The 20,887-nt window shown below is 34.4% G+C and overlaps 1 protein-coding gene across 13 annotated transcripts in view; it reads left to right on the top strand.

Annotated features, from left to right (window-relative positions):
- Positions 1 to 20,649, top strand: part of LOC106867178 (ras-related C3 botulinum toxin substrate 2) — a 227,838-nt gene extending 207,189 nt beyond the window's left edge. For 7 of the 13 annotated variants that reach the window (XM_089355669.1, XM_089355668.1, XM_089355667.1 and 4 more), the window contains 4 exons: positions 5,575 to 5,692; positions 9,299 to 9,459; positions 12,777 to 12,840; positions 19,378 to 20,649. In XM_089355669.1, the coding sequence (XP_089211795.1) occupies positions 5,575 to 5,692; positions 9,299 to 9,459; positions 12,777 to 12,840; positions 19,378 to 19,418 (384 nt within the window). In that variant the 3' untranslated portion in view covers positions 19,419 to 20,649. Of the gene's footprint in view, positions 1 to 5,574; positions 5,693 to 9,298; positions 9,460 to 12,776 lie in introns of all 13 variants that reach the window. The other 6 variants (XM_014911973.3, XM_089355671.1, XM_014911976.3 and 3 more) reach the window with 3 other exon arrangements.
- The last annotated feature ends 238 nt before the right edge of the window (positions 20,650 to 20,887 follow it).

Here is a 20,887-nt window from a genome sequence, read left to right as displayed (position 1 = left end):
AACAATGATGATGATATATATATGTGTGCGTGTGTGTGTGTGTATATAGATGTATGTATATATATATATATGTGTGTGTGTATATATATATATATATATATAGATATGTATGTATATATATGTGTGTATGTATGTATATATATATATGTGTGTATGCATATATGTGTGTGTGGGTATATCTCTCCCTCTCTCTCACACACATACACACACTCATACACACACACTATGATCATGCACATACTCCTATAAAATATATATAAAAACATATATTCTGAAACATTCAGCTACGGGTTATGTTTACAGTATCACTAACATAGATAAAACTTCAAGAAAATACATCCATCACAAATATTGTAAATTCTTTTATTATAAAATCTTTTTAAATGCTACTTTACATATGAGAGCCATTCTTATGTATGTATGTGTGTGTGTGCACGCGTATGTGTGCATATATATATATATATATAAATATCTTAATAATTATATACATAATTATAACAAAGGATTGGCTGTAAGCCTCTCCATGCACTAGAAAAAAATAGATGCCAAAAGATGCTATTATCACCTTAAAAAACTCAAAAAAATAAAACATGAGTTGTTATAGAGTTTTTTTAAATAGTAATAGCGTCTTTTGGCGTCTATTTTTTTCTAGTGCATGGAGAGGCTTACAGCCAATTCCTTGTTATAATTATGTATATAATTAAAATATTTGTAAAATTTACCTGTAAGGTTTTTATTTTTACACTGACCCCTTTGTAAAATGATTAATGATTTTTACCCTTTATTATAATATATATATGTATGTATGTATATAAATTTAAAATATACAGCAGTTTGCAATGTTTTACCAGAAAGGAAAACTATAATTGTCACTAATATATAATGTATGTGACCAAATGTCTAAATGTACACACACACACACACACACACTATTAAGATATATAGTGGTGTAAAATAGGTGACTCAGCTGATTTGATTGCCACCAATCAAGACTCGTTAGTTACTTGGTACTAAGTTTGTTAATTTAAAACAGTTTTGCACAATTTATTGTTTTTTTTATCTTCTTTATATCAGCTCGTTTGGACAATATGTTAATCAGGATATTCAGACATGTATTTTACTGTAGATTATTGGGGTCTCTTATCTGAATTATGTAGGCAAGGAAAATACTAACGGGTTGTTGTCAGTGTCATCATAAACCAGTATGAAAAAAAATGAGGTAATCAATAACCAATAATAAAGGACTTATCCACAACAAATAGCTTAGTATTTATACACACACACGCACACACACACATACACACACTGCTTATTGATGGTGAGATGATTCAGATGCAATATCATTAGCCCAGTTCTGTAGTTTGTTAAACACACAGACACACACAGACATGTGCGTGCAGACACACACACACACACAACACATCCTTCACTATATAATATAATCCATGGCTCTAAAAAGGCTGCCATTTCCTGTATTTCTCTGCCAATAAACACTCCTTCCTCGGTACATCAATGTCTCTCTCATCTATCTACCGACCACACACACACACACACACACACACACACACACATGCACAGAGTGTGTTGCCACACCTTTCCCTGCTACTCTTTCCAATGCTGCAGGTGTGTTTAACACATATTTAGTTCATTGTAAATAAGGATTGGTGGCATCAGAGTTAGTAGACTGGTGATGATGGTCTGTAACTGTATGAATCAGTTTGGAAGAAGTAAAAAGGTGTGGAATGGTGTGTCATGGCACTTGGAGTAGAATGGATGGAGGTGCGGGGTGTCTTCAGTCTCAAAACTATTTTTACTATGGAGTCTGTAGAGATGTGTGTGTGTGTGGTCCTTTTTAATTTTTCTCTACATGTATATGTAATACGTTTCCTATCATGATACAGTGTGTGTGAGTGTAATACTTATAGTATTGACTGTCTGTGTAATAGATTTTGTATTTACACACTGTGTGTGTGTGTGTGTAGTACTTTAATACTGGGGGGGGGGTGTATAAATGTACAAAATGTTTTGCATTTTGTTAGTGTGTTTGTGTATGATACTATTTGCATGTAGACTGTGTGTGTAAAATACTTTTTGTATGACTGTAACTGCTTTTTTTGCATGTTGTGTGTGTGTGTGCACGTGTGTGTTTTCCCCAAGTGTATTGAGAATCTGTGTGTGTGTGTGTGTGTGTGTGTGTGTTTATGCTGCCCATGAGTGATATCTGCAGTCTCAGCTATGCTTTTTTTTCTCTTTTTACAACATGGTACATTTCCCTGTAAGATCTAGATTTCAGCTGTAAATGACTTGAAGTGTAACTGCTACATCAATAAACAATTCTGTCAATACTAACCTGAAGGATATTTGATGATGATGGTAATGATGATGATGATGCAGTTTTAAGATGAAATGCTGATCCAGTTATGTTTTTAATGCACTTGAGAAAAGAATGATTAACGCAACTTCTTTCGTTGCATTCTTCTTGAGATGTTTGCCTTTTGTTCCTAATCGAAAAGAAAAGATTCTTTTTGTTGCTGGTAGAATCAATACAGCTTCAGACCAAATTCTTTGCTGTAATTGTTTTAACTCTCTACTTAGTGAGTTCAAATCCTACTGAGACCACATCTGCTCTCCATTGTTTCAGGGGTTGATTAAAATAAGGTACCAGTCAAATACTAGGGTTGATAGTGTTAACTCAAAATTGCTGGTTTTGTGGTGAAATGAGAGACAATGGGTTGCCTTAATCATTAGCAAATCGGACAAAATGCTTATCAACATTCCTAACAGCTCTTGACATTCTGAGTTCAAATTCTGCTAAGGGCAGCTTTGCCTTTCATCCTTTCAGGGTTGATAAAATGAGTATCAGCCATGTACTGGGGTTGACATAATCTCCTTGCCCATCCATTCAATATTACTGGCCAAAATTTGAAACCTTAATTATCTTAATTAGTAGTAGGAGGTGGGAAAGAGAAGGAGCAGGGAACTGGCTGGGTTATCTGAGTGAGTGACCAAAGAGCTAGCAGAACCTAGGTTTGCATCCTGTTGCACTGTGAATTTAAATCTTTCCGAAGAACAAAAGAGGATCTGTCATGTTTTGGGGTTGGTATATTCCAGCTGTTTCCTCTCTCCAGAATTCTGTTAATAAATAATAGTAAACATTTTAGAATTATTTAAATAAGTGACCCACTCTCCCCTCTTGACCAGCATAATTACAACTTATTTAAAAGTCATCATCGTTTAACATCTGCTTTCCATGCTAACATGGGTTGGACGGTTTGACTGAGGACTGGCGAGCCAGGAAGCTGCACCAGGCTCCAATCTGATCTGGCAAGGTTTTTACAGCTGGATGCCCTTCCTATCTCTAACCACTCCGAGAGTGCAGTGGGTGCTTTTTATGTGCCACCAGCACGGGAGCCAGTCAAGCAGCACTGGCATCACTCACACTCGAATGGTGCTTTTTATGTGTCACTGGCATGAGAGACAGTCAGGCAGCACTGGCATCACTCACACTCGAATGGTGCTTTTTATGTGCCTCCAACACGGGAGTCAGTCAGAGAGCAAAAGAGTCTGTTGCTGCTGATGGTGATAGTATTTGTGGTGATGGGGTTTTTTGGTGTATTCTTTCAAGGTACCATGAATAGGATTTTTACTATTTCCATTCTATTTCTTCTGGTTGTAGTATCTTGTTCTTCCTTCTGCCAATTATAGCAGTGGTCAGCGGCATAACAATGGCACCTATTTATTCTTCACTAACACAGACTGAACCAATTTGGCTAATAGCAGATGCTTGGAGATCAACATTGAATACAACGGTTGTAGCCAAAGCTTGAACTCCTGACCACATATTATCAGAAACAAACCATTTAGATTCTCAGTTGCTGTCTTTTTATCTACACTCGGTGGTGCCTGTCCTAATATCCTTCATTCAATGGAACAAAGCACCTTTTGTTGAATAATGTTCAGCTAAAGGCATTGTTTGTTGTAATTAAAGTAATTGAGTCTGCTGGCAATGGAAATGTGCGACTGCAGCCATAAAACTATCAAACTGCTTTAATTATAATGTATGGGCTTCAAAATTCACTTGTCACAAGTTAAAATCTTGTAATGCATTGTAATTATGCAGACACGTGTATGCAGACACACACACACATAAAACAAACATGTGCTTTTTAATTTGTATGTGTGTGTGTGTGTGTGTGTATGTGTGTGTGTGTGTGTGTGTGTGAGCTAGACAATGCACCTCATGCATACGTGTGTGTGGGTTAGGCATGTGTGTACCTTTTAATGACTATTTGCCTCTGTTTACAAAGCTGAAATGTGATGTGACTGGTCACATTGATATAGTACCATCCACTTACTGATGGGTCATTAATGAGCTTGGATTATCTCTCTGTTTTAGCATGATACTATAGCCTTTGTAAAGATATTTGAATTTTAATGGGTTAGTCCACTTTGGAGTGGATAGGGAGGTACCATGGAAAGTGTAATCTCATTGTTATTAGAAAATGAAGCACTGCATATCTGAAGAAGAGACATAAAGGTTATGGTGAAAATAGTGTTTTCTCATTCAATATGGAAGCAAAACCTTTAATGATGTCACCAACAAAATGGCTAAGTGACACAAGTTTACAAAGTTGGAGAATAGCGATTTGTTCAAAATTGTATTGATCGTAAAAGAAATTGTTTATAGAAAAAAAACTCAGAATATTTGGATAAGTTTGTATGCCATGGGAAGCTGAAAGTTCTGCTACTTGCGCAAAGCCCTTCATGAGAGAAAGGAAATGTCTCAGAAATGTTTTAAATGCATATAGGTTACCTTGGATTAGTTTTATTTAATGTTCTTAGAAGACAAATCTATACCAGTTCTTGGGAGGGTCATCATGCGAATAATAAAAATATGAAGAAATGAATGTTTTATCATTGACTCCATTCACAAATCCTATACCATACATAAATGTGTGCATACGCACGCACGCACACACACACACACACACATACCATTGTGCACTTGCACACATATATATGCACATTATCTCTTTCTCCTTCCCCTCTCACATTTCCACTCACATCCATTTAGCTATATATAAGCTAAGAACAAAACTAAGACATACAGACCTGAAGCTGGCCTGGAGTAGAGAGGGCCTCATTGAAGAGGTTGTGGATGGTAATGAAAGGACTTGGACAAACATAACTGATTGATTGATTGATCAACAAAATGATTAGGTAAACAATCGATTAGTTAGTTGGTTACACAATTAACCAATTGACATAAAAATAAAGTAGTAAAACAGAACCAGTGTGTGTGTGTTTATTATTGGTAGAATGACCCACCCAAGATACAACTGAATATATTTTGATATAAGTTCACATCAAGAATCTTACAAACCAAATGCAAAAACCAAATATACCATTTTACTATTATATCTAAAAACATCTGTATGCATACAAGTAAACAATTTAAATTGTCAACTTGTAATTTTGTCTGTATATATTTTCATATGATAATATTAAAAATGATATTTCCACCCAATGAGAGTAAAAGCATGAATATCCTCTTTATTTTTTTTTTTTTTCCAGACTGATGTATTTTTGATATGCTTCAGTGTTGTTAGCCCGTCTTCACATGAAAATGTTCTAACTAAATGGCACCCAGAGATTAAACACCATTGTCCAGATGCACCAATCATATTGGTTGGTAAGTAAACTTTGTATCACATGACTCAACTAAACTGTTTGCAGAATAGTTTGAGTATAGCTGTAGATAGAAGCTTGTCTTATTTCATCAGCATAATGTCTCTGAAGAGATTCTTATGACAGACAGAAATAAATATTGGAAGAATGATAACTAAATATTCTAAAATGTTTCATTGAAGCTCAAATCATTAAATTTTTTTTTTCTTTGTGAAATTGTTTAGCATTTACAATTGTTGTCACTGTGAAATTTAATTTTTCCAACTTCAGAAGTTAATTTTCTTTGTTATTTTCCCACTTGGACTTAGCTATAAAATTCAATATCTGCAGTTTTCTCATTCGCCAGCCTAATGTTCTTAGCTGGTTGTGGAACCAAGGTAGACTTTCTTTATGTAACTGCAGTTCACTCTGTGTTCACTTTCAAATACTCAACAGTGACATAGTTTATTAACAAGAATTGGGTGAGTGCAATATTTGTCTCCCAATATTCTGGTTAAATTGATTCCATTGTTATTTAACACTGGGTGAGATCTAAATATACAGCCATATGATCAAAGATATTTCATTCAGGATTATTCTGGCTTTATTTCATACCTTATACCCAGGACCATTATCTTAAATGTCCTTAAAATGGGCAGAGTATGATTTGAGGAGATATTGGTTGCTATTTCTAGTAAGTCAAACAATTATGTAGCAACCTCTGCCACTGGTTCAAAATTATCTCTGGAGAACTGGTTGGTTCTTCCTTCTATATCAATAAATTGTGGTTGAAATAATCTCAATGTTAATAAATTAAAGAACTGTAGGGATTCTGATAGCCTTTATTACCTATAAGTCTCTGCTGCTCACAAGTCTTTGCTATCCATATATTTGAACCAATGAAAGTCTCTTGTTTGGTTAGATTAGATGTCTTTGAATATTTTCCAAACCTGTTAATCCAAAAGAATCCCAATTGTTCTTTCTTTGATGCTTTTATAGATTCAAACTTTGCCAAGGACCTCCACTAGTTTCGTCTCTCTTTTGTTTGAAAAACTGTTACCGATTTTAATTCTGACATCATTAAAAAAAAATGGATATCCAATGATAAGAAAAAACTAGAATGGTGATTTAATCTTTTACTTGTTTGAGTCATTGGACTGTGGCCAAGCTGGGGCACTGCTTTCAAGAGCTTAAGTCAAACAAATCAACCCCATTATTTTTATGTCTGGTTCTTATTCTACCATTCTCTTTTGTCAAATTTCTAAGTTACCAGGACATAAACAAACCAACACTGATTGTCAACAGGCTTCCTCATGATTTCTGTGTACTAAATTCATTCACAAGGCATTGATTGTCCCAAGGCCATAGTAGAAGCCATTTGCTCAACGTACTGCACAGTGATATTGAATGCATTTGCTAATCAACCTTCTTAACTACACAGCCATGCCTGTACCAATGGTTAACATAGCAATATAAATTGAGGCTCAACTAACAACAGAGGTAATTTAACCAAGTACCAACACCTCAGTATTGTACTCAGCTTTACGCAAGCAAGGCTGAGCGTGGCTTGCTGGAGCTTTTCATGATGATTCTAAAACTAGCAATTTATTTGAAAACTAAAGGCTAAACTATCAAAAATAGCAATGAACAGAGACTGGAGCAAGATGCATGACATCAAACTCTGGCCATCTGTCATCTATTTCTGGTTCAGAGCTAAAATTAGATAAATATTTCAAACACATCTTCACGTTAGCTGAAAATATGTTGGAATCTTGCTATAAAACATAGTCCTTGCTGCTTTCTAAGATATGGAAGCTCACTGTGTTCTTGGTTTTTCATTCTTCCAAAATATTTACCATTAATTTGTCGACTTTTCTTAAGTTGTAAGAAAACTAATACAAAAACACAACTGTGATGCAGAGTTGTCATTTCATCATCATTGACACCATTGTAGTTCTGTCCAACCCAATTCAGTGGATAAAACAATGATTTTATCCTCATCAATTCTTGGACTCATAGGGTTGGTCACTTGATTTCCTTGGCATTATAAGTGACTCAGATCACAATGTTCCCCTTGAACAGGATACTGGTCCCTTGCAGGGTGACCCGTTTCTACAGCTGAGTGAACTGAAGCAATGTGAAATGGAATGTCTTGCTCAAGAACACGACACGCTACTTGGTGCAGGAACCTTGATCTTGCAGTTGTGAGTGCAACACCATCACCACTTACACCCCATGCCTTAATAAATAGTTTAAATACAAAAATGGAAACGAATATGTCTTTCCTTACTTGTCTGTTCTTGAACTTTCTCCATCTACTGTAGAGACATGGCTATGTGGTAAGACATCTGCTTCCTAACTACATGGCTCTAGGTTCAATCCCACTGCATGATACTGTGGGCAAGTGTTTTCTACTATAGCCTTGGGCTAACCAAAGCCTTGTGAGTGAATTTGGTAGACAAAAACTGAAAGAAGCCCATTGTATATATTAGGTGTGTGTGTGTCATTGTGTCTGTTTATGTCTCTAACTTAGCGGTTTGGCAAAAGAGACTGATAGAATAAATACTTGGCTTTTAAAAACGTAAATACTGAGATTGCTTCATTCGACTAAAAATTCTCTAAGGCGTTGCCCCAGCATGGCTGCAGTGTAATGATTGAAACAAGTAAAAGATAAAAATGCCATATATTTTTTCATGTTTGAAAATAAATAATATTTAAAAGAAAAACTTTCTTTTACTTGAAAGTTGCTTCTCTTAACAATCTAATGGTATGAAAGCTAGGATATTACTTAAGGGGAATCCTGTAGTGGAAACTTTGCCTGTCATCTTCCCAGGATTTTTTGCTAAAATCAAAAGAAATATTTAAATATGAATATACTACCCTCCCACCTTCACTGAAATGTGCAACCTTATGCCATTGTTAAGAATGGTTTGTAAGAACCGACCTGTATTCTGAATCCATATCTGGTCAATTGAATTGACGCTGTTTAGCTTCAGGAGGAATATCAATGCTCAGAACTTTAGAAGACATTCCCAGACAAGTGAGGTTGGCGTGATTGGTGCTCATTGTGAATGTTTGTTGGTTAATATTTGTAAGAAAAACATTGGCAGAGAATTCCAGTGAGCTACAGTTTTAGTAAAAAAGGGTTGGGGGGAGGGATGTATTGAGGATGGAATTGTGCTGTGGGCAGGCATGGCAGAAGGGACAGAAAGAGGAAAGACAAGTGTTGTTGGGTGGAGCCAGGTAAGGGAGACATGTATCTAGTTGGTCCAGTAGAGCTGAGGCTGTTGTAGCAGGGGTTTGTAAGACAGAGAGGTGGTAGATATAGAACTGTAAACATTCAGAATCTGAAGAAGGTGATCTATAGATTAGCAATATAGATGAATCCATCAGAGAGTGAGAGTTCCTTGAAGAATTCAATAAGTTGATTTACCATGGCGAGTAAAAGGATATAATGTTTTAGTCAATTGTCCTTCCTGTCACTCCTCTTCTTCTTTTCCCCAAATATTTGTAATATTGCGCTTTTCTTTGAAATCATTGTCATAATTGGTGCTTTTTTTTTTTTGTTTTTGGAGCATGAAATGGTAAAATGTAGAGTTTATAATTTTATTTCTTTTATTTCTTTTTGTAGGTACAAAAATAGATTTACGGGAGAATAAAGAAGCAATAGGGACTCTAGCTTCACAGGGTTTATCTCCGATTAAAAGGGAACAGGGAATCAAGATGGCTAACAAGGTCCGGGCTGTGAAATACATGGAGTGTTCAGCACTTACGCAGAGGGGACTCAAGCAGGTTAGTCACTTTTGGAGTCCCTTTTAAATAAAGAGAAAAACATTTCACTTTTGCTAGTCTCTGCATTTTCTGTGTCCTCTTTCATCTTCTTCTTTGTCTCTCTTAATCCCTCTCCTCATCTGCAGTCTCTCTCTCTCTCTCTCTCTTCCTCTTGCTCTCTTTCTTTTCTCTCTTTCTCTCCCTTTCTTTCTTTCTCTCTCTCTTTCTCTCTCTCCCCCTCTCGTTCTCTCCCCCTCTCGTTCTCTCCCCCTCTCGTTCTCTCCCCCTCTCGTTCTCTCCCCCTCTCGTTCTCTCCCCCTCTCGTTCTCTCCCCCTCTCGTTCTCTCCCCCTCTCGTTCTCTCCCCCTCTCGTTCTCTCCCCCTCTCGTTCTCTCCCCCTCTCGTTCTCTCCCCCTCTCGTTCTCTCCCCCTCTCGTTCTCTCCCCCTCTCGTTCTCTCCCCCTCTCGTTCTCTCCCCCTCTCGTTCTCTCCCCCTCTCGTTCTCTCCCCCTCTCGTTCTCTCCCCCTCTCGTTCTCTCCCCCTCTCGTTCTCTCCCCCTCTCGTTCTCTCCCCCTCTCGTTCTCTCCCTCTCTCGTTCTCTCCCTCTCTCGTTCTCTCTCTCTCTCTCTCTCTCTCTCTCTCTCTCTCTCTCTCTCTCTCTCTCTCTCATTCTTTCTGTTCCTCTACCAGTTTTTTTTTTCTACATTCTTTTTCTCTCTCTCCACTTATCTCTCCTCCTACTCTTCCTCCCTGTAAACCCTTTTCTCTCTTCCTCTCCATCATCTCTCATCTTCCACAACATAAACACAGTGAACCACTTCCACTTGTGCTGATACCATTTAAAGAAAAAAAAAATCAAGTTTTCAACTGAACGGTCCTCACCTTATTCTATCCTCAAAGCCAAAACCATTTTTACTTTCCCTCATTAACAACAACAGCAACAAAATTACTTTAAACATCATCATCATCATCATCATCATCATCATTTAACGTCCGCTTTCCATGTTCGAGAAGAGTGAGAGAGAGAATGCCATTGTTCTCTTGCTTAAATATTGGTTGCCGGCGAGAGTCTCATTGTCGTCTCGCTCATGGCAAATGGTTGCAGGCGAGATTTCGTTCTTGTCTTTGCACATGACAATGGCTACCAGTGAGATCTTGTTCAAAATGGCGCTGGCTTCTTGTGCCTCACTACACCTGTTTTGATGATGAACAAAAAATATTCCATGGGGCAATGACAAAACTTTAAGGACACATGGTTATGTTATTTTTATTTTCCTATAAATTTTTAGACAAAACATTGAAACAAGTTGAAAATTATGACATTTGAGTTGTTATTGTTGTTGCAAATGAGGAAAAATAAGAAATGGTTTTGGGATTTGAGGTGAATATAAGAGGCTGGTTGTTGGGTTAAATACTAAAGAGATGTTTGTTTGTCAAACCCTGTTATGTATCAATTGAAGTTTTCCATCACAACTTAAGTTCCAAATACTTCTTCATCAATTCTATCATCTTCCATCATTTCATGACTATTTTCCATCCTGGTAAGCAAGAGGACTGCTGCACCAAGTTCTAATATCTACTTTGGCTGGGTTTTCCACAGCTGTATGCCCCCTTCTTGGCACCAACCACTTAACACAGTATACCAGGTGCTTTTCATGTAGCACCAACACTAGTGAGGTCACCAAGTAACTTGCAAGACAAGAGCCCTCAGCTGAAAGGGGTGGAGTAGTATTGATGGAAGTGACTTTATGCCAGGTGTTGATAGTTAAAATGTGATAGAGGGACAGGTACAGGTGTCTTGCTGCCAATGACATACATTGCTTATTTTGGTTGTTCAAAACTCGTGACTATTTTAAAATTAATTGAATTACATGAAACGGTTAATGTTTCTATCTATACTCACTCTGTTTTCCACTGTTATCAGTGTTGTTTTTTTTTTCGTCTATTTTTAGCCTCCATTTCGCTATTCTAGCTTTGGTTGTGTCAGGTTTGCCATTCTTTTCATTCCTGTGTCATCTTGTCTGTGATACACAATGACCTGACGTTTGTCTCCTCTGCAACTGTTTTCGCATGTTGCTTATTGTATGCAAGATATCGAAACTTAGGTTACGAATATGTTGGTATCAACCATCAGCCAACGCATGAATCTGTGAAGCAAACCAGTAATGTGAAGCTGGCTGAACAAAAAGTCACATGGCTGAAGTGGAGAGTAAACTATAGTATAAGGAATAACTTTCTTTGAGTTTCCAGCGATTTCTATGAATGCCAGTACTTGGCTCTAGTGTGATGTAGTGGAGATTTCTCTTTAGAACAGACCTCAGTCTTTCTCCGTCTGATCTGACATGTTGGAGACGACATTGAGAATCAAATATTTCTACTCAGGGAAGAAGTAATTGTGTGATTAAGAAGCTTACTTCCCAAGCATGTGGTCTTGAGTTCAATCCCACTGTGTAGTGCCTTGGACAAGTGTCTTCTACTATTGCTCTGAGCCAATCAATGCATTGTGAGTGGATTTGGTAGATGGAAACTGAAAGAAGCCCATCATATTTGTGTGTGTGTACCATGTCTAAACATCACAAAGTGGGTGTAAATGAGAATCGTTATCATACAAATGAGGTTGTTTATTTCCAATTTTTCATGAAATATTACCTTGCTTGCAAAATGGTGCAGATTGGCAACAGGAAAAGCATCCAGCTGTAGCAAACCTGCCTCCATTTTGTTTTTCATACCACCATGCAGTTCCCAAGATCATAAACCCAGTGGGGGCTGGGGGTTAGCTTTATGTTAGGAGATGAGGGCTTAAAGCATGAGAGAAAGTGATAGGGCAGAACTGGTTCTTGTAGAAGGGCTGCATGATTACTCACAGTAGGGAAGAGAAAGAATGAATAGGAGCAATGGATAGATGAGATGTCCCAGGTGAGTAGAACTGGATGGGTATGGCAATCGTAAGATTATATGGGGAGCAATATTTAGTTCTGGCACTGGAGGCTGAAGTCAACTTGGCCTTTTATCCAAACAAACACCATTCAAGTACTGACCATCATCATAATCCTAATTGTCATCATTTGTCATCAATTTTCCATGCTGGTATGGGTTGGATGGTTTGACAGGAGCCACACCAAGTTCCAATCCGATTTGGCTTGATTTCTACAGCTGGACGCCCTCCCTATTGCCAACCACTTTACAAAGTATTCTGGGTGCTTTTTATTTGGCACCAGTGCCAAGCACCATTAATATGGTTGACTGTTTTCTCACCAGCATAATTAGTGGCCTTGGGGCTGTGTCTCAAAGGAAAATTATTAAAATCAGTGACAAACATTGTTTTCATTTTTTGCAGGTGTTTGAAGAAGCAGTCAGAGCAGTTTTGCAACCACAACCTCCTAGGAAACCAAGAACCAAATGTCAGCTTCTGTAATATTCATTCTTTGTTTTCATCATCAAAACTCACTCATCTTTTTCTGGAATTCCGTGACAAGATGGATCATCGGATCTGCTCAGTTCCCTACTTAAATAGACCAGCAAAGCAGACATTGTTTAAAATGAAACAAAAAAAAATTAACAAAAAATAACAAAAAAATAGAACAAATGAAATAAACAAAGCAAACAAAAACACCCAAAAAAATGAGGAGGCTCCTGTTGCCTTGTCGAAGTTTATTATTATTATTATTATTATTATTATTATTATTATTATTATTTTCTTTTTTTATGCATAAAATGCATTGGCAACGATTTTGAATATTTTCTCGACTAACAGTTTGGCTAGAGATTTATTTATATACACACAAACACACACACAAATACAAATATATATATATATATATATGTGTGTGTGGATATGTATCTATATATGTGTGTACATACATACAAACATAACTATATATGTGTATATATATACATAAATATATTTGTATTGATATAAATATCAATGTGTGTACACACACACACATATATATATATGTATATATAAATGACTGTGTGTGTGTGTGTATTATATATACACACCCACACACTCATGTATGTGTGTGTGTCTGCATATATATATGTATATGTGTGTGTATGTATGTATGTATGTATAAATCTATAGGTGTATGTACACATATGTTTGTATTTATACAGGTACACACACACGCACACACACACAAATATGTATGTATGCTGGGCCATCTAGAATAAAGAACTGAAGGATAAGTCTGAGAAAGAATAAACATTTAATCCATAATGTTAGTCCAACAAAATGTCCCGAAGAACTATAGGTGAAACAAAATATATTTTGTCTGACTAATGATTATAGATTAGATATTTATATGCACACACACATATTTGCATATGCGTATGTGTATATATATATATATATATATATATATATATATATATATATATATATACATGTTTGTATGTATATACATAATCAAGCCCAAGCCAGCATAGAGAAACAGATGTTAAATGTTGATGATGATGATACATACATACAGTTTAATATATATATTTACATGTATATAATGCATGTGTGTGTATATACCGTATATTAACATGTATAAGGAACCGTCATGTATAAAGAACCCTCTAATTTTGGGGGTTTAAAATTTGAAAAAATGGTTTTGTAAGGGATTATAATGCTATCCATGTATAAGAAACTCGCATATTTTTTAACCTAATTTTTGACAAAAAAAGGGTTCCTTATACATGTTAAAAATATGGTATGTATATATATATATATATATATATATATATATATATATATACGTATGTATACATACACTCACACATTTGCATGCACTAATACATGTATATATGTTTGTATGCATATCATGTATGTGCATATATGTTTGTACCTATGTGTATATGTCTCTATGTATGTTTATGTGTGTTTGTATATATATATATATATATATATATATATATATATATATATATATATATATATATTAAGATTTGCCTATGAATGTGCTTGTATATATTTGTGTATATGTTGTGTATGTATGTATGTGTGTGTGTGCGTGACTGTGTGTATATGTTTGTATATGTATACCTTGTATAATGCAGCATCTGTGACTTTGTTTGCATCCAATGATGTAGACTAGTTGATTTTGCAAAGCAGGGGTGAATGCATACATTGTTTAGAGAATAGGATTGGCTCTGTGCAAGGCCTTTCCTTACTTTAAAATGCTACATATCCAGACATGGCTTGGTTTTTAACATCTCTTATTTGTTGCATACGATGGCTGACTGTAGCCAAAAAAAAGGCAAACACTCAATGAAAGATTCCATGATGGAACAAAGGTAGATGTCAGTGTGGGTGGTAAGCTCTCTCAACACTCTTGCTGCAGGAGGTGCCTATTGCCATTTTTGTGCGAAAGTGTGTTGATTCCTAACAAGACTGAAAAGCCACCTCAGGCAATGGCATCACTCGAAATTGTCTTGTAGTCATCTTATGTGTATATGTATGCATGTGTATTTATGTATGTGTGTGTGTGTGTGTGTGTATGTATATGTAAGTATCTAGCCATACACACACACACACATGCATATATTGTTGAGGATCCTACACATATCATTGTCTCAATGTTTTTTTTTTCCCCTGTCTCTTCGCAGTATGCATACTCACATATCATGCAATTGGTGTATGCAATCCATCTTAAACTACAACCATACATGTATGTCCACATATTGTCAATATGCTGATGCAATCCCACCTCACCTCTCCCTTTTGTTTATTTTTTTTCTATCATTTTAGTTCTTTCCTTCCTCACTGCTCTTCCCTCTCTCTCTCTCTCTCTCTCTCTCTCATTCTGTCTTCAACCTGAAGATTTGTTCTCTTCTTATTGGTCAACAATTTAATTTCTCAACCAAAATTGTCTTTTCAAAGGCACTGATTGTTGGTTCAAATTATTTATCTGTAAACTTCACACCTACATACAATGGCCTTTGTAGGTTGATATTTTTTTTTTATCTCTTTTCTTTCTCTCTCTCTCTGGATGTCTTTTATCATTTTTTTTTTGTTTATTTATACTTTTTATCTAAACTTTAGCCCTCACAATTTTTTTTTTTTTCTTTTTTTTTTTTTGTAATGTTTAAAAATCCAATTCTACCAGAATAAATCATTCTGAAATCTTTAAAACTGCTTAAACAGTGAATGAAGAATTTTCATTTTACTTCATTTCTGCTGCTGTAAGTGCTTCATCTGAAAGTTGCTTTCCTGCTCTCTTCATTTCAATTGAAGACTCTTATCTCTTCTACACTGATTATTTTTGTTTGTTTTTATATTATTTTATTTTTTATTTCAATGCTTATCTCCTCTCATTATACAACTTGTAATTATTTGAAACTCTGATTAAAAGACTTAACAACATTAAATAAAACAATTTTGAACCTACTAAAAATGAAAAAAAGGTAAAAAAAAATGTAATTTTTTTTTTTTACTTTCTTGGATTTGAGTTTTCTCTTAAATGAATCGTCATTAAAATTTAAAGAATTTAATATTTTATCCATGTGACATTTCTTATGACCTGTGACTTCTTTCTTTTCTTTTTTTTTTTAATCACAATTCATTTTGTTTCAACAGTTGTCATATGGCAAATATATTGTGCAATTGATTTAATATCAAATAACAGGCAGATAACTGCTTTCAACTGAGTGTATTTCTGCCCAGCAGACAACAGACACTAATGGAAGTTTTTACATGGATATTTCATTCTAAATATTTCACTCCTTGAGAAGGTTTGTGTTGACTGCAGCCATTTTAGGAGTAGATGATGATGATGATGATGGATGTCTAAACATTGGCAGCTAGAGAAATCATGATGTCACTGACAGGTGATAGAATATCTCTTTGCTTGAAGAAAGTTTAAAAATTAAAACCAATAGTAGTTTGAAGATATTTCTAAGTATTTTGCTGTATTATTCTGGTGCAGAATGAGTTTCCTTTTTGTCGTAGTCTTTCAAAAATTATTTTTATAATTGGTTGGAATTGGTAGAAATTAACGTCACTTGTAGATGTGATTTGTCCTTTTGTTATCTGCTTGCTAGATTACTGTGGGTCTTGTGACTGGTTTTAATCATAGCTGCAGTCCCGGCCAATCATGGGGACACACAATTGAACAAGCTGAACCTCATACAAGCACAAAAACACAGTGCCTCATGATACCTCAAAACTCGACATTCTATGTAAACATGATGATGGATCCTCGATTGGTTTCAACAATGAACTGATGTTCAATCTGCTGAACACTAACTATTTGTTAAATTACTGTGTAAGTGGTTGAGTATTCCACAGACATGTGTGTATGTCTTTAACACAATGTGTCATCAGACTGGAGCTCTAGATTACACTTACTGTTCATCCAACGAGCTTCTTAACAGTTTTTGTCAGCCTCAATTTCAGTTTAGCACATAGACACTGTAAAACAGTGCTATTTAAATGTTTGTATGTGTGTGTATGTTCCTCTATATTATTATTGAATTACAGTCTATAACCTTTTAGACAGAATTGTCGGAATTCAAGGAGACTACAGGTGGTGTGTTTGTGTCAACAAGGAAAAATTCTGAATAACAGAATGTTAACGTCCTATTTGAAGAAATATCTAATTTTGTGGACAAGGCCTTTTTTTCTTTTTTTTTTGCCTTTTTGTCTAAAATGTTAAATATCTCTTCCCTTCATACACTAATATATCTCACTTAGCTTTTCAGGTAAATTTTATTGGTTAAGAATTTATTGAACTTTTGTCCTGTGTTTATATTTCTGGTTTATCCAGACAACAAAAAATTAATAAAATCTTCTTGATTCTTGACTCTCCAATCCTCTTCACATATTTTAGATGAATCACAGTTAAATTCCTCTTCACAATTGGCATTATATTGCTAGTTAGTATTACGATTTTGTCATTGTTGTGTTGATAGAAGAGAATATCTGTTTTATGAATTTATTCACAAATAATTATTGAGTTGCTATTTTAAGAAAGCAAGAAACAAACCTGATTTTCTTTTCCTTATGGGTAATTTTGTTTTCTGCTTGGAGAGGTTTTGTTTTGTTGACAAGCAAAAAGTTTTATGAAGTTAACTTCATCTGTTAACGGATATATGAGCTGCTGTCTATATAAATTTGATTTCTACTCTATTTCTATATTTTGATTTTATTGAGCTCTTCAGTTTTACAGCTGTATTCTTCATACAATGATTTATTTCATGAAAAACAGTTCTTTTATCCAATTTATTTAATTTAAGCATTTTAAAAAATTTAAGGTAGATTGATGACTTAAACCTTTATGATGTTTACATCAGTTTCTAACACCTAAATAGAGAGTTGTGGGGAGAGAGAGTGAGAGAGAGAGAGACTTAGTAAGAAAGACATTTGGTTGAGGGTCTTCAAAGATATAGCAGCAATAGTGAATTCTTGAATTCCTGCCATACTCTTGTAGGACCTTATGGCTGACAATGAATGTATAGGGAGGATCAATGTACTTTGCAACGTGGATTATCACTTCATCCTCTTTAGGTGAAAACTGAGTCAGTAGCTCACAGTTTAGTTTCAGTGGATAGTGTAGCACTTCACTCTAATTACAGAGAGATGGTAATTCCAAAGGATTCTCAATCAAATATTCCATGTCTGTAAAACAAACTTAGTTATTTCTTTGTTGAGATTTCTCAAGTTGGCTTTGGGCTTTTTGAGAGTCTTTCTTACTTATTATTCCACCCAGTTCCTAATTACAAAGAATAGTGAATTAATAATTCAACTAAAGAAACTAACTTGATTAGTGTGTTAATTATCCAAACAGACTTTAAAAGCATGTTCTCTTCTCTCTACATTTCAATTTTTTTTTCTTAAATTTCAACTTCAGTGTCAGACTGTCTTAGAGACTCTGGTTCTAGATTTCCATAACCATGTAAATGAAGACTTACACATGCTACATGTTTGTCATATTATGTGTAATATAAAACTATTCTATCAAGCCATGTCAGAACTTTGATGTATTTATGAATGCTATATTTCTATTCAGTATAAAATCTGTTATTTTCTTCTCTTATCAAGTCAAAGTAGGTACAACATATATATTTTCATACAATTTATCTGTGCTAGAATAAAAATCCCATTTCTCCATGAAAATATATTTCTTCATTTATCAAATCAGATATTGCTATACAAAGAAATCTAATTCCATCCTAAAATTGCCAAAGCAACTGTTGATTCAATTTGTTCTAAAGACTACTTGGAAAACGTTTTTATAGTATTTATTCCTTTATTTATTTCTAAAGAAAACTTTTTGAAGTTTATGGACTAATTCCGAAACCAAACTTTGTGTATAATCGGTGTAAAGTTTGTATTTGCTATTTTTGATGTGCACATTTTGTCCACTTGATACATTTCTTTTTTTTTTTTTCATTGGATTAAATACTATTTAGGATTTAATGACTTTGTTCAAAACTGATAAAGTGGGTGGCGAAAAGTAAAAAAAAAAAAATATATATATATATATATATATATATATATATATATATATATATATATATGTGTGTGTGTGTGTATATATATATATATATATATATATATATATAAATAAATAAATAAATTTAAAAAATGTGCATCCTATAAAATGAGAAACATTGATAATTTCTCTTTCCTAAATATTTCACTAATATTTTGTTCTAACGACTGCTAATTGCAGGTTCTGCATTTATGTGATGTAATAGTTTTATTAATGAAGTTTTTTTTACTTACCATATTGCTGTATAAGCTTGCTACAAAGATTTCAAGTGAAAAAAACAAAGGAACTAATGCTTGCTAATCAGTTACTGTTCAATCATCTTTAGCTACGCAGGTGGAGGCATTTAATTCTCTTCTAAAGATTTACCTAGTTTTTCTGCTAACGAAATTTATTCAAAGAGAATTCTTTTCCATTTTCCTTTTTTTTTTTTTTTTACGTATTTATTTTTATTCTCTATAGGGTCGATGGTTGGAAATAATACAAGTTTTGTCTATAATTAAAGCTGGAAAACTGAATGTTACTGAACTCTCTTGAAAAAGATTGCACTAAGGTGGGTCAACTTGAGAAGATCAAAAGGAAAAAAAGAAACCCCTCCCCCCCCAAAAAAACAAACTAAAATAATGGTGCAGCTAAATGTTAGCTGCAGTAAGCAGATTTTACTAATTCAAATCCCTTTGAATGGATAGGTGGGTTGTGATAGTGAAATACAGGTAGCATTGCCTCTAATTATATAAAAGCAGAATCGACACAAGGTAAAAAAAAAAAGGAAAAATATGAAAAATGTTAAATATGAATACCGAAACCATCAACACTTGGGTCCTTGTCTATTATTCCTATCTCTGAGCATTTTTAACAGTTACAGCTGCAGTTGGAAAAAAAAAAAAAAAAGGCTGAATACTGACTTGAAAGAACAACAAACACATCCCTGCCTTCTGCTGGTTCGGTTTTATAAAATTTGTGTATTTAATCCGCTTGTCTTGTCTTGTATAAAACGTCTTTAAAAGAAATTCTTTTTATATCTAAATATGTCTATTATTTTTTTATTTTTCATTTCAGAAAACTAAACAAACAAACAAAAAAAAATATATGATAACCCTCTTTGAAATGCATTCAACTGACCAGTTTTATCTGATTTGTTATTAATCCTTCTTGCTAAAAGATTTAACCCAATCTTTTTTCAAAAGATTTGGACAAGCATGATTTTTTTTTTATTTTATTTTTTTTTTTTTAACAGTTGAAATTTAAGCCATTCTCCCTTGTTGTGGATATGATGGACATATTGTCTGAACACGGCCCTTTATGTGAGGAGGACTATCAAATTTCCACCATCAATATTTTAGTCCTTTAGTGAAAGCATAGACAGAATATTGCCAATATGTCAAGTATTCAGAAGTGTGTTCATCATCATCATCATCATCATCATTATCATCATCATAATCATCATTATTACTTTGCCTTTTTTTTAAATTTGAATTTTTTTAAATCAACAATGACTGCTTTGTTGAGTGACTATGGCCACAATTTTACTTTTGTTTTAAATAAAAACCCTAATCTTTTATTTACTCCATGTGAATATTAGATCTTTCAAAACAAATCTGCATGTATTTTTAGGTTGTTTTTATGTATAATTTATTTTTTTCCACCAATTAATTATATAAACTTTTTTCTGTATAAAGTAAATAGGGGTGTGGTTAATTAAACGCAATAATAAAAAGAAAGAAAAACAACAAATTGTATTTTAGATGTTGCTTGTATGCATGATAAAGAGGAGGTTGTGGTGGTGGTGGATGAGGAGGTAATAAAACTTTGGTTGTTGAATAATAATAATTCCTTTTAGAATTAGCAGAAAAAGATTTTCAAGATAATTTCAGTTGGTCAGTGATAATAGCGTTTCATTTTGGTTCAATTTGAGGGTCATTTCACAATTTCTTGACATCTTTTCTAATAATAAATGTATAAATAAAATGAG

The sequence above is a fragment of the Octopus bimaculoides genome, chromosome 7 (genome assembly GCF_046866305.1).
Source record: "Octopus bimaculoides isolate indiv1 chromosome 7, ASM4686630v1, whole genome shotgun sequence".
Lineage (NCBI taxonomy): Eukaryota > Metazoa > Mollusca > Cephalopoda > Octopoda > Octopodidae > Octopus > Octopus bimaculoides.
This window is presented reverse-complemented; position numbering and strand designations above follow the sequence as displayed.